The sequence below is a fragment of the Hyposmocoma kahamanoa genome, unplaced genomic scaffold, assembly GCF_003589595.1.
Source record: "Hyposmocoma kahamanoa isolate Upper Pololo Valley unplaced genomic scaffold, ASM358959v1 78, whole genome shotgun sequence".
Lineage (NCBI taxonomy): Eukaryota > Metazoa > Arthropoda > Insecta > Lepidoptera > Cosmopterigidae > Hyposmocoma > Hyposmocoma kahamanoa.
Window position 1 is genome coordinate 15,909,133 of NW_020653945.1, and position 15,889 is coordinate 15,925,021.

Sequence of the window (15,889 nt, forward strand, 5' to 3'; positions counted from 1 at the left end):
CCCGAACGAGACGTTAAAACATCGTTTAACTCAAGTTAAACAAAGTATTTACACGAAGTTAAATTGTACATAAAATGTTTCCCCGAACTGTTCGCGAGATGGGCTCCCTAACTCTATCGTAAGCTCATGAACGTTTATACCGAGTAAGTTGATTTTTTTTTTATCAAAATTAACTCGAGACAATATGTATGAGTGGCAAAGAATCGAATTTAAATCTTAACGAAGCGTGAATTTAAATGTATGACTATGTTATCGAGTTCTTAAGGTTTTCGTGATTGTGACACATAGGAAAGAATTTTAATCGCGTATATTTGTTTTTCAAACAAACCAACTAACCTTGTACGGCCGGCATTTAAAGGCCCGAAACGTTGGTTTGTTCGAAAAAACATTACGCGGCTTAGATCCGATATAATAGTTTCACATCGTACGTATGTATATATATATATATATATTATTGAATATCATAATGGTATTACTAGCAAGTCAAAGTCAATCACTTAATTCCATAGGTAATAGTACATTATGATACAAGTGTGCTAAGTTGGTCATTACACACGAGGCGTTATTACTCGCGCGAGCCGCAGGCGAGCGCGATAAGAAAGCCGAGAGTGTAATGATCAAAGCACACGTGTTTCATACGACGTTTTTCAACACATTTGCGAGGAAAATGAAACAAACTTGAGTAAAATGGAAATGAAAAATAGCTTTATTTGGCATTAATTATACAGATACACTGAATACTATATTAAGCTCACGTTAATGTAAATAATATTATTCTATTCTATACTATATCTATCAATAGCAATTAATTAAGAGTCTCCAAAGCCTATCAAAGTCATTGTATCTTGATTTTATCAAAAATGTAGTTATTTAAATTTAATTATTAAAACAATTGTTAAATGTACAATTTTCAAAATGGTAACGTGCAGTTTTGTTAGGCATTTGAACCGTCTGTGTGATATTATTTGTTACTATTTCATTATTGTCTTCTTGCGTAAAAGTCGGTGATACGGGTTCATTGTGTACAAATATGGATGAAAGTGGTGGTGGTTCATTTAAAGACTCAGAAATAGACAACCTAGGTAACAAATAACTTGTATCACGGGAGGTGGATGGCTGCGGTTCAGGACACATCTTCTTAACCTGGGGCTCCAGATTTATAGCGTGGGTTATTTGAGTACATATGTTGGACTTATTTCGAACTGAATCTTCAACATAAGACTCAGCAACTGTGCTAGATCGCCAGCCACCATGACGCTTTAAAGTAATCAGCTCCCGAGTCAGCTAGCAATGTAGCTGATGTTCTTCGGAAACTATGCCCAGTGTATAAATCCGGGTCGGGTAGATTTAAAAACTTGGCAATTTCTTTAGGCATTGCACCAAATTTATTAATGCCTATTGGCTGAGCCACGCATCTACCCTTCTGGTAGTTTTGAAAAAACCGATCGTATTTTGCCTTATCTGTCCTAAGCGCTTCGTACTTTTTTACTATGTCGTAAAATGGACCGTGAATGGCAAACGATCTCGGTACCTTATTTTTAGTGTTGTTAATTTTAATCAAAAGCATTTGGCCATGAGTTTCTACGTCTTTTGCCGTTACTTCGCTTAGTTCTTGGCGTCTACACGCGCCAGTGACACCAAATATCATTGCAACCTGTAAAGAAATTAAAAATATAGGTATTTTCGCAAATATAATACAAGAAAAATGAAAACATAAAAAAATTAAGGTTTAATACGATCAACTGACCTTTGTTGCTAAATACTGATAATCGGGGGCTTCTTTTAAAAACTTTTCGACGTCAGTTGGAGAAAGTACCTTCGATTTTCTTGCAACATACCCATCAGAGCGTCTCTTTAAAAATGCCGTCAGATTTGAATAGTTTTTTATGTCTATGTTATTCTTGTTCTTTACTGTGGTCTTTAACATAGAATAAATGCACCAGAGCGAGCTGGGCTTAAACCTATTCGCCAGTTCATTAAAATAGGCAAGAAAAACATTTTCTGAAAACGAAGACGCTTTTTTGTTGGTTTTCCATTGTATAAAAGTTTCATATGCAGCCATGTATTTTTCTCTGGATTTCGAAGGTAATAAACTGTCACTTGCGTTTTGTGCCTCTGTGAGGATTTCGGGCGGTGTTAAATCCATCAAAATGTTTTCTTCCGTGCTTGAGCAGGACATTTTAAACACCTAGGTAATTATCTAACACACAGCGTATATAAATGTTTCGAACGTATCAATGGAAATTGGCGCGCAGAGTTATTTTTTCTGCGCCTGGCGCCGCGGCGCGGATATGCGCGCGCAGGTGCTTCGGCAATAATGAGACTTAGGTGAAATTCCTAAACAGCCAATGCGAAATAATATAAATATGTCCTTATTTCACTCAAATTCGTGTAAAATATTATCCAAAATAAGTAATTTTATTCAATTAAAGTTTTATAGGTGTATATTGTGTATGTTTTTCTATATTTATCACATCAAATAAGAAATATAAATTTATTAATAAAAATATTATTTGTAAGGTAAGACTACACAACCGTATTAAACAGAAATAAAAAAAAAACTGTGACCCTGTTTGTTTGGGATTACTGTCATTGTAATTTGAATCTTATAATATGTAGGTTAGAGCTGTTTTTTTAATAGACCAAGTTAATTTCAAAGACATAACCCGGATAATTTAAGAATGCATAGTTTTAATACATAGGCCTTGTTGTGAGATACATCTTAATCCGGTTAAGCCTATACTTATTACACACACGTTTTGTAATATAATTACAAACGCGTGTTCAATAGCTAGGTTTATGAGCCTAAAAGCGATACAATAAGAAGCCCGTTACGAGCAAATGTGTTGAAAAATAAATTACACTTGAAAACCGTAATTTTTTTAAGCAGTGCTCGTTCATTGTGCTGACTTCCCTGAGAAGAACGAGCAAGAAACTTTAGGGATTCCTCTTTTCAAATAAACCTAAATGTTAGAGAATATACTTTGAATCAAATTTGTCCCTTGTCACCTTTCCATACATTTTATTTAACCATGTTATTCCCCGAATTTTGTTAAAAATATCTAATAATAGGGGTTAAAGTATGAAATTGCCGATTTGTACTGAAAATCTAAATTGTTTATTTTTTAAATTTTTAACAAATTTATTTAATCAAAATAGTTGCCATTATTATCTATACATTGCTGCCATCTAATGGGAAGGTTATTAATGCCTTTGCGATAGAACTCCGACGATCTAGACTGCACAAACTGTGTGAAAGCATTTTGTACTGCCTCCTGGGAAGAAAACTTCTTGTCACGTAGATAATTGTCCAAATCACGAAAAAAATGGTAGTCCGTTGGAGCAAGGTCTGGTGAATACGGAGGATGACGAATGGTTTCTAACTGCAGTTCCTGAAGGGTCAAAATGGTTTCTCGTGCTGTGTGAGGTCTCGCGTTGTCGTGGAGCAATAATGGTGAAGATCGATTCATGAGTCGGGGCTGTTTTACTGCTAGTTTTGTCAACATGGATGGTTCGGAGTTCGGCACAATAGACATCTGCCGTTATTGCTTGACCAGATCGGAGAAAACTATAGTGAATAACACCATGCTGAGACCACCAAACAGTTACCATTACCTTTTTATTGGTAAGTTTTGCTTTAGGACACTGTTGTGGCATTTGACCTGGGGTCAGCCATTGCATTTTTCTTTTCCGGTTATCATAAAGAATCCACTTTTCATCACATGTTACAATTCGATCCAATATTCCTTCATTTCTGTACCGGTTCAACAAGGCAACACAAGTTTCAACACGCGTTTCTTTCTGCAGATCAGTCAAATCATGAGGCACCCATTTTTCGTATTTTTTTTATTTTATTGATTTGACGCAAGTGAGTCAATATTGTGGGTAAGGTAACGTTAAACCATGCCGCTAATTCCTGGGTAGTTTGACTAGGATCGGCTTCCACTATCTCTCTTAATTCATCGTTATTCACCTGTGTGGGCGGTCTTCCTCGTGGCTCGTTCTTTAAGTCGAAATTTCCATCACGAAAGCGTTTAAACCAAAATCGCACGGTGCGTTCATTAGTAGACCCCTCTCCAAACGCAGCATTGATATTGCGGGCTGTTTCTGCCGCGTTAGTTCCGCGTCGGAACTCGTATTCAAAAATCACTCGAATTTTCGCAGTATCCATCTTTCTTGTCTAAATTGAATAACAAAAACAATTGAAAGTAGATATTCAAATGTTTCAAATTTAAAAAAAAAATCACAGAAACCATTTGAAAAAAGTTTCATTCGAAAACCTCAAACCATGAAGATTCTATGAAAATTCAAAGAACCTATTGCAATAAAACGGCAATTTCATACTTTAACCCCTAATACTTTTTTAATACAGTTGCTCAAAACGTGGTATTTTTCGTAATACAAATCGTGCCGAAAATTGGATTTTTCGCACTGATGCTTTTTACTTTTCAATTTTTTTTAAATTTACTGTTGTTTCAAGTCTTAAACATGGAGCTAAAGAGATTGTATATTTATTTAATATTTCTGTGCTTTGTGACGCAAGTCATTCGTCATTAAAACTTATATTTACTTACAAACATCTTATTTATTTAAATTGCATAGTTGTTTTATAAAACAACGGGTTACATTTTCAAAAATCATTACAAAAATCATTGTTAAATGTTAACAATGATCGGAAGAGAGTATTACGCGAGACCGTTGCGCGACGCGCTACTAAAATATACTGTTTTATTTGACTTTCAATGTAGTTTTTTCGCAAATGTATTAAAAAACGTCGTTTGCTACACGTGCGGATTTGTCATTTTCACTTGTTTCGAGTCTCATGAATAATAAGTAACTTTCTGCACTTGTATCAAAAATAACTATTTTTTTATAACACCAAGTGATGTGACGAACAAGTCGTACCCCTGATGATAAGCTACACGCCTATCCATAACAATTGCAGTGCCACTCAGAGTTTTAAATTACAAAGATGTGAGGGGCACTACCACTGCGCCCGTCACCCTGAGACATAAGTTGACACCGGAACACAGAAATGCTGACATCACTGCTTGGCGGTAGAAATAGGTAAGGTGGTAGTACTAACCTGGACGAACTCTTTTACAAGGAGCTCTACTGCTACTAAACACTACTTTTAATGTAAGTTCTAAACTTAATGAAATGATCAATTTAATATATGCTCCGGAATCTTATTGTAAAAACGTATACAGTTCCGTATAAAAGAACCGTTTACCTTTGCTAAATATAACCCAAAATATTACTAAAATATTAGTGATACACAGTCATGATACGAGTTTATTTATACTTTTCTCTGAGAAAAACCAGAGACCCTAAACGATACACAGAACGAATCGTTCGTTTTTGCAACACAATTAATTATACACAATATGCAGCGGAGCTTAATCTGCTGGCCAGGGAAGATATAAGATTTATGCGGAAACCATTGAAGTTTACTATCTAAGAAGACTGCTTTATTTACTTCATTTAACTTTTCTCCATTTATTTCTATATTTGATATTGACTAGTGGATTTTACATTGGGTAATTCAAATTAAATACACTTTGTGTTCTAGGCGCTAAGCAATAAATTGAATTGAAATCAACTAACTTTGAGAGGTTATCGTTAATATGGTTATAGTTAACGTCATGTCTGTCCGTTTTAAAAATTAAGGATGTGTCATCAGCAAACAGTACTATTTCGCAAATGTCCCTTAAGAAATAATGACAGATCATTAATATATTATAAATGAGAAATATGAAATGTTCCAGTATTACTAGCATAATATTATTAGCACTAGTTTGAAGTTATTGTTGACACAAATTTTGCACTTTGCCATCGTCTGTTGACACACCGGGCCCAGCGCTCTCACCAACAGAGCTACAGATGGAGTCAACAGATCTTACGAATTGCTCTACAATCTTCTTGCTGATCTTTGTAGTGGGTTAAAACGGCCTGTTATTTTGGTAACAGTACAGCTCCTTGTGAAAGATTTCGTCCAGGGATGTACTGCCACCTTATTTATTACTACCGCCAGGCAGTAATATTAGCATTACTGCTTTCCGGTTTGGAAGGGTAAGAGTGCTGTTGATACAGGCACATGGGTTTGTCAACTTATATCCCAGTGTGATGGGCGCAGTGACTGCAACTGTTATGGACAGGCATGTAGCTTGCCATCAGTCGCGATTTGTTCGTCCCATCACTGCTGTGCTATTACAATAATGTTGTAACTCAAAATATGTGAAATTCAACATTATACTATTGCTGAACATAAAATTTGATACTTTACACATCAATAAAACCGTCGTTAGAATATTGTAAGAAACAATTAAAATATTATCTACTTAACTCAAAATGAGACAAGCTTTTTGTGAGCTATCTTTGGACAAAACAGTTCTTACCTACTCAAAAATATGAAATTATATTTTCCCTTTTACCTTTAAACATATTTGGTAAGCTGGAAATTGTTAAGATGTCTAATAAACTTTAGTCTTCACATAAATTTTAATAATCCTTCGCGAGAAGTGAGTAATGTGTTCCATTGATTTAGAAAAAATATTTTTTTTAGTTAATACACTATTGTATTAACAGTGCGATATATTTACATAATTTGTTTCATGTTGTTCGTATTGCTTTTAAGACTTTAATGTGACAAAAGCGATTTTGTCGTACGATCACATGGGGCTTTCTTGTAGATAAAAAAGAACGTTGTTTTGATATGTGTAGAAAGCGGTAAACAAATAAATATGTTAAGCCTCACACATGACCTGGAACTTGACACTGGTGATTGTACAAAGAAAGTATTTTGACGAAACGTAACGGGTCTCTAAAACAAACACCTTTGTTTCCACTCCTTTGTTTACTTTGTACATAAGGGTGAAAATATAAATTTTGCTATTGCAAAATGTTACATATTAACATGTGGTAATATAACTGACTTAGGTATTTAGCAAGGAAGCGGAGTGGAAATGCATAAAAACAATCATTATTATTATTGCCTGATCATAACCACGCAGTTGTTAAATCGTAATTTTTGAGTTTATTCTCTTTGCAAAGTCCACTTATTTCTAGCAATAATCGATTGTACCATATTATTATTAAATAATATTTTCGTTACAGTATTGGTATCAGAAATATTCATCATCAAGCCATTTATACAACTCACTGCTGGGCACGGGTCCTCCTCTTAGGTAAGGATTTAGGCCATAGCCCGCCACGCTGACCCAATTTGGGTCTTCACACGTTTTCCGAGGTTTGTGAAGCTTCTTCGATGTGCAGATTTCAGCATGATGTTTCCCTTCACGGAAAATCAGCAGCAACAGAGCACCTTGTGAAAGAGTTCGTTCAGGGAAGCACGGGCGCACCTTACTTATTTCTGCGGCCAAGCAGGAATGTTAGCATGACTGCGTTCCGGTTTACAAGGGAAAGGGTGTTGGTGAAATTACAGACACATGGAACTTGTCAACTTATGTCTCAAGGTGACAGGCGCAGTGGCAGTGCCCCACAGATCTTTGCAATTTAAAGCTCTGACACTGTGGCACTGCATCTGTCATAGACAGGCGTCCATCAGGCGCACGACTTGTTCGTCCCGTCACTTGATATGATAAAAAAAAACTTATGGGAAATTTCGATTTAAATTTCGCACTTAAATTCCGAGGAACATCTGCTTGCGAGGCAAATATAGGCAAAAATATTGCTAGCCAGGAAACAACGGTATGAAACTGTATAAAATTTCGAGTTCTTAGGTTTTCGCGATTGTTAGACATATGAAATGAAACTGTATAAAATCAATAATATTCTTTATTTCCGCGGTTTAATATAATATGAAGTAAGATGCTGAATATATGTGAAATGAAAAGAAGAGCGAGTTACTTTCAGTTTAAATATTATATATATAATCTTAAAAAATATTCCACTGTTTCTTCTAAATGGTGTACCTACCCTTGAATAATGTCTTTGAGATTGTATCTATGACACATTGTTAGTGAAGATCTTGGACATGGTGATGATGTTGAGAGTGAGCAAAGGGCGTTGTCCAGAGGATTCCTAGGTACTCCGTAAATGTAATCCGTAATGTAGTCTCAGTACAGTGTACTAAAAAACCAACCTCAAAAGATCGTAAAAATACATGAATTAGCCAAGTTTTATTGAAAAAAATTAAAAGACAAGTATCCAGTATGAAGTTTCACTCGCATCACGCGTCTTTTCATTTGATCAAGTATTGCTTATTTGGCAGTAATTGTTTCGGACGGATGTCGGACGGAGATCGAGAGAAGACCCCCTGCAGGTACCGGAAAGAGTGCGAAAACGGTCCTTTCATCAATTCATCCCCTAGTTGGCCACCGTTGGAGATGGAATATTTTCTACAAATTTAAATGATACCAATACTGAGGTACCCTCTTTCCAACAAAAAAGAATCATCAAAATCGGTTGACATTACATTCAGACGAAATGAGAACGTCCTCGTTTTTTGAAGTCGATTAAAAAACAACTCTTGTTAGAGCGTAGGTACTGCCAAATTTTATGTACAACAGCATCTTTAGGGTTCTGTTGAGGCATCCTCGCTTTTGCAGCGCCTCTGGCATGTTGGCAAATGCATAAGTAGATGATTTTTAAGAATGACTCCATTCTGTACCATTCTGCATCTAAAGTATTATGTTACGTTATTATTATCATTATTATTGTTTTAATTTAGCTTTTGTTTAAAATTACTTTATTATTATTATTATTATTTTTAATATTAATTAATGTATATTTTTTAATTGTGGCTCCATAACAGGGTCATTTATTTATTTTAAACACTAATTACAAAAATATATATACATCACACCCTTAAACCTACATTGGTTTGTCCGGGTGCTGCACGTTCTCCTTAATTACATCTTAATATTACATTCTTATATTTAATAAGCTAACAAAAGATTACAAATCTCAATTAGAAATTACATATTCATACCATTTTAATTTTGGGAGTATTATCAATTATGTAAGACATGAAAGCAATAAAAACTTTGACTTTGAAACATGTGCATCACAGATGTTACGATCGTGGGTCCAATGGTATACAGAGGATGATTACAGGAAGAAGTGGACTCGGCTGTCTTCCGTAGGTTCACCGTGTTACACCAAGATATATATTAATGTAATTTAATTTAATGTATTATAATTGTCCTCCTTGTTTCTACTAACTTAGATCATAAGATTTGTTACTAACAAATATGGAGAGTTTGATAATAAATGTTATTTGAAATTTGAATATTATCATCATCTTACCTATTAAATTAAAATATATTTTCTCAATTAAACTAGACTAATTTCTGGAATACAATTAAGCACCACTAATGAAATTAGGAAGTGGATAATATTACAATAATTATTCGATGAGCTACGTGCCTTGATTCACAGGGGTACGTGCCTAAATAAACGTGCTTGGTCAGCGAAACGCCTCATACTAATCAAGTGATAATTTTGTGCCGATTCGACGAATTTCAGTAGGTTTTTTTGAGAAAATTTACGGCTATCGACTTTGACCTTTTCAAATTATACAAATAGATCTTGATAAATAATCTCTAATTACAGTTGCTTTAACTGTAACAAGCACAAGACCGCTCGTGTATGGAGTATTGCTGCCACCTATGGGATGGTTCCGCTACATACCAACTGACCACCTTGTATACAATTGATAAGCGTGACAAGGGGCTTATAGGTGACTCAGAATTATTAGAGGCGAAGCTGCAAAGCCTTGAACACCACCGTAACGTTGCCTGCTTATCGGTATTCTATAGCAGCGCTTCGCTTCCACATTTATATGGCGAACGGCTATGGAGTGGAATTCCCTGCCTGCAGACTTGTTCCCTGAACGTTACAACTTGGACCTTTTCAACGCGAGAGTGAAGACATTATTTAGGTCTGCATGCTCCATCGTCGACCTCATTGTCACTTTCAATCAGGTGAGATGGAAATCAAAAGTGCACTTAATTTTTAATAAATAAAAAATTTACCAACTTCAAAAAGGGAGGAGGTTCTCAATTCGTCGAAATATAAAGAGACCCCCTCACATCGTCTTTCGCCAACACACGCACAGCGTCGACACGACATCCGCGTGGCGTATACCCGGCCCTGTGCACTATTTACGTGTCTACTCCCATTCTCCGTCCGATATCCATTCAAAAGCAATTACTCAAATAAGTAATACTCGAAACTTGATGTAAGTGAGTTTGTACCCTGCTGCGTAAAACCTCCAAAACTGTATGGGTTACCAAAAATACATAAGGCCGACACCCCACTCCATAGTTAGCCAGATTGACACGCCAACCTACAAACTGGCTCAACACATGGCAAAGGTACTGTCACCATTGAGAGGGAACACTTCTACGCATGTCAAGGATTCATACCATTTCATCAGAGGAATCAAAAATATACGGTTAACTGATGATGACACCATGGTCAGTTTTGATGTGCAGTCGCTGTTTACCAACCTACCAGTAAAAGACTGCATTGAAATTGTACGTAGAAAGCTAAGGGAACATAATATGTCCATTGAATATGCATAATTATTAGAACACTACCTAATATCAGGCTATCTATTGTGGAATAATGAATTCTACCTACAAATCTACGGTGTAGCGATGGACTCCCCGGTATCTCCCGTTGTTGCCGATATTTTCATAGAAGACTTCGAGGAGCGAGTTTTAACCATGGCCCCAGCTAGACTGAAGATTTTCAAACGGTACGTTGATGATACTTTCACAATATTACCTAAAGATAGCATACCTTCTTTCTTGGACCATCTTAATTCTTTTAGTACTAAGATCCAATTTATTATGGAACAAGAGAATTGTGGTACTATAGCTTTCTTAGATGTTTTAATTAAAAGAAATCCTAATAACACCTTAGGCCATACTGTATTTCGAAAGAAAACCCATACACATAGGTACCTCAATGGTAATTCCCACCACCATCCTAGCCAGTTAGCTACCGTGGGCAAATCTTTGTTTCAGAGAGCACATGGTGTCTGTGACAGTAATCATCTGGCAGGGGAACTTCAGCATATAAAAGCAAGTCCTACATGCGAGTAAGTTGAAGATTCCACGCCTATGCCGCAGGCCCCGTGTGAAATCACCAACAGTCGAGCGAAGACATGCCATTTTACCTTACGTAAGAGGTGTTACAGACAAGATCGGAAGAGTCCTCAGGCGTGCATCTATCAAGACCTATTTCAAGCCCCTGAGGAAGATTTCTCAGTTCCTGAGACCCGTGAAATGTAACATCCCCTTACAGTATGCAGGAGTTTACAAGCTTGACTGTGAGTGCGGTCTCTCTTATATTGCACAAACGAAGCGAAGTATTTGTACCCGCGTCAAAGAACATATAGCTGATGTCAAACACCATCGCTTAAACAGGTCCACAGTCTGCGAGCATGTCATGGATAAACCTACACATTCAATGAAGTTTGGCAAACCCCAGGTCCTTGCAAAAGAAGTCCATTATCTACCCAGGATGCTACGAGAGGCCACTGAAATTAAAAAAACATCCTAATTTCAACAGGGATGATGGTTTCTCCGTACCACCAGTTTGGGATCCAATATTTCCTCTGATGAAAAATCCCAAACAGACAAGACTGCAGTACTAATTAATATGTTTTAGAGTATTCAAATTTCTATTATTACTTAATAATAAATTGAACTTAATAAAAATTTATTCAATAAAATAATTTGTAAAACTTAATGTAGCGTAAATTGGAATGTTTTCTTTGTAAAACTAAAAATCCTTATTAATTAAATAAATACCTTTATTTAATTAATAACTATTGTAACTATAGTGAAAAAATAGGGTGGTTTGCATTAATATAGACACAACTGGTTGAAGACTGTACCACCTGAGTACACCGTGACCATGGGACCTGTAAAGGGCCCGAAACGTCGGTTTGTTTGAAAAAACAAATACACGCGATTTAAATCCGGAAAAATAGTTTCAATTCCTAAGTAATACTCGACTAATAATGCGACTCGACGCATGATGCGAATGTAGCTTTATACTTCACATTGTTTTTTTGATTTGTACGTATTTTGACAGTAATTGTTTGGGATGGATGTCGGACGGAGAATGGGAGTAGACTCTCAGCATTCGTTCACTGACGCCGCGTTGGCGTTACGCCGCTGCCGAGGCGGCGAGTCGATGCTGTGCGTACGTTGGCAAGACGCTGACTGGGGTCTCTTAACCTACAGCTGTAGGTTTCATATTTTAGCAATAAACCAATTCATATGAGAAGTAAAAGTTCAACTCACTATTATCTATATTTTTTCAGTAATATCCATAGAACTACTTTCGAGTACTTATTTAGTACTTATTATTACTTTTCGGCGCTGATACTAAATACGACTTCTTATTCCGTTTTTGGCACGCACACTGACCGTTGCCACAGACAGGTGTGGGGCTCTGTGGTGCCTTATTATAAACATAATTCCAACTACATTTTCATTCAAAGTGACTGCGTAAACGCATTTGTTCCAAGCTGCCCCTGTTCAAAGATGCCTCCTTCTCCCCTATATTTATTATTGTCCATTCCAAATAGTTTACGAACGTACCAAAATTAGATAAAGTAACTCAGAGGTGGTGCAAACAAAATTAAATCTACCAATATTCTTGACCGTGCCAACTTTTTATTTAGGATTTAGACGTATACACATAAATATTGTTAGTACTTGCACTTTCTGGATTTAAAAAAACGAACATGCAGCTTTTTTCAGGTAAAGAAACGTAATGACAGCACTGGTAATTACGCCTTTAATCCACAAATAAAAATCAAACGCTTTATGTTTGCAAATCCCGTTATTGCTCCACATTTTAGGATTCAACTGCCTATGTTGCTTACATCGTTTTTGATTGATATTTACGAATTTGTATTCAACGTACTCGTAAGTAAAGTGAGACCCAAAATAGACGTTCTAACGTTATTCGTCCACATGAAAAATCGGTATTTTATAAAAAAAAAAGAAATTTAGCTTGTTTTTTTTAATTGACAATGACAACAGAAGATACCGGTAACTCGATTGACTAACCTTTGCTCGATAATAAAAAAATACAAATTTCTCAATGTTCATTTTTACAACGTTCACGTACGGAAAAATCAGTTCCTCGATTAATTTGATGCGCACCTCTCCTCACGCTTTTCAAAACCTACGCAACCACGATACTATTTCGCCTTAGAGATAGGACTTTCTTCCTCGAATATTTGACTAAAAATTTACAGAGCTTGGATTTATCTTTTCTTACGGTTTTATTCCTCAATATATTTGAAGACAAAATTAAAGTTACTGGTTATGGTTTTATTTAATACGAAAATTATAATAATTGGGTAATCATATTTGTAAGTATTTTGGCATACTACCTAAAAAACAATTCAGTGTAATTGTTTTGGTTTTTTAACGATTATTCAATTGATATTGTTTATAGCACAGATCATTATAGGTTACACGAGTTAAAACTAGGAATGATTGTTACTTCGTTATCTAAACAACAGAGAGAAAAAAATATTTGACGTAATTCGACATGCTACTCGTCCGTGAGGTGGGTGAAATGTGAAGTGAAAAAAAAGAACTCGCTATTGGATATAGAATTTAAAAACATCAAACAATTTTAAACACACGCCTTCAATTGTTTGATGGCAGTAAGGTACCCACTACAAAGCAGCCGTACAGTAATGCGCCATTTTGTATAAAATATCTTATACAAAATGGCGCATTGCGTGTACGAAATATTTATACACCATAAAGCTACAAAGTACTTTAACTGACATTAAAAGCTTAAATAGGACAAGGGCTAGATTAAAATCTTTGCAACTTGTAAATGGCGTGTAAGTCATTTAGTCACTTCCTTGGTCAATTAGTATTAATTTGAATATAAAAATAACCAAGCTTCACTTGGGAATTAAATTATTTCTTTCCGATCTAAATCGCGTCTAAATGGACCCTCTCATATTAATGCAAACTTTATTCAATCGGGTGTTGGACCTCATATCTCAATGGGGCTCCAATAATCTTGTTGAGTTCAATGCCAAGAAAACACAGGTGTGCGCGTTCACGGCAAAAAAGACACCATTCCTTCCCCTTCCTTCTCTTCAGGGCACACCACTTAGCCTACAGAGCAGCATTAGCATGCTCGGTACGGAGATTCGCTGCGATCTGAACCAGAGGGACTACATTGAAGCCGTGATAAAAACAGCTTCACGTAAACTCGGTGTCCTGAACAGAGTGCGACGCTTCTTCGCGCCGGATCAGTTGTGTCTCTTGTATAAGACACAAGTGCGATCGTGCGTGGAGTATTGTTCGCACCTCTGGGACGGTTCCGCTAAGTACCTTCTCGATGCCTTGGACAGATTGCAGCGGCGCGCTATACGCATTATCGGCAATGCAGAGGTCACTAATACTCTCGAACCTCTGCAATTGCGTAGAGATATTGCGTCACTCAGCGCTTTCTACCGTTTATACCACGGCGAGTGCTCTGAAGAACTCTTTGACCTTATCCCACCTTCTCCCTTCCTCCATAGGAGCACGCGTGCTGCTCTCCGGAGTCACCGCTATACTGTCTCTAGCATTCCATCGCGCACAAAGAAATTTGGTGACTCGTTTCTTTGTCGCACTTCCAAAAGATGGAACAATCTACCAGCACACGTATTTCCTCCTTCCTATGACATGGGGTCCTTCAAGCGAGGCGTGAAGAAGCACCTTGTAGGCCGGCAGGGTGAGGGCGACTGATGATGCGTTGTTTTCACGCTGCACCAGTTGTCCTTGCGTCTGGACTCCGTTTCATTTAACATCAGGTGGGACGGAGTCATCTGTCGAGCTTAGTATATAAAAAAAAAAAAAAAAAAAAAAAAAAAAAAAAAATTTTTCACTACAGTTACAAAAGTTAATTATATTAGACACCGACCATGGGATAAGAAAAATATAAAATATATACGAATTAGTTTAGATCCGGAAAAAATAGTTTCATTTCCAGTACAATAATTGCGAAAACCTCAAAATTCGAACGAGCGTCCACTCTCATATTATTTTCTACCACGAAATAATTCCAAAGAAAATATCAGCACCTTGAGCAATTTCCCAAGCAAATAAATCTAAAATGTTAAATATACGTCCCACTGCTCGGCACGGGTCTCCTCTGAGGCGCGGGATTAGGCCATCTGCCACACTGGCCCAATGCCGGTTGGGGACTTGGACTTCGTTGTGAATCGATGTGATATTTTCTTTTATGAACTTGTATCTCAATTCTCATTCTTTCCAAAAAATTGTAGTAATTTTATTTAATTTAAATTTGCAAATTTAAAGTAAGTAATTGATCCCAATCCATTTAAATCCATTTTTACTGTTGATTTGCTGTACCTACCTAATCTATGTAAAATTGGTTTTTGACATAAATGTAAGAACGGGGACCTGGTGACCTGTAATACAGGCATTTTTATACCTACCTCAGGCACCAGTCTCTCGCAAATAAAGTTTAATGTAAAAACTCATGAGTCAGGAAGCATTTATACCTTGTATGTTGAGAGAAAATAAATAAATTATTATAGGAAATGAAACTGTTTTTCCGGATTTAAATCGCGTATATTTGTTTTTTCAAACAAACCGACGTTTCGGGCCCTTTACAGGTCCCATGGTCACGGTTCACGGTACGCGATTTAAATTCGGAATAACAGTTTCATTTCCTATGTGTAACAATCGCGTAAACCTAAGAAATAAATTATTATTATTATTATATCTATTTTAGACTCTCTCTTTTATTATTATTATTATTATTATTATTATTAACCTTCTTAGACGTGCAGGTTGCATCACGTTGTTTTCAGAAAGGCACATGGTAAATTTCAAATTAAATTTCGTACGTAAATTCC

At 36.4% G+C, this 15,889-nt stretch overlaps 2 protein-coding genes across 5 annotated transcripts in view; one reads left to right on the top strand and one right to left on the bottom strand.

The window, feature by feature from the left end:
* Positions 1-15,889, bottom strand: part of LOC113232721 (diuretic hormone 45) — a 170,909-nt gene that overhangs the window by 45,414 nt on the left and 109,606 nt on the right. The gene's annotated exons all lie outside the window — the stretch shown is intronic.
* LOC113233383 lies at positions 13,962-14,753 on the top strand. Its single transcript, XM_026468504.1, has one exon. It carries the CDS (start codon positions 13,962-13,964, stop codon positions 14,751-14,753), a length of 792 nt encoding a protein of 263 aa, XP_026324289.1.

What these genes read in the sequence shown, in the direction of transcription:
- LOC113233383 (XM_026468504.1), top strand. Translation starts at nt 13,962, where the DNA reads ATGGACCCTCTCATATTAATGCAAACTTTATTCAATCGGGTGTTGGAC.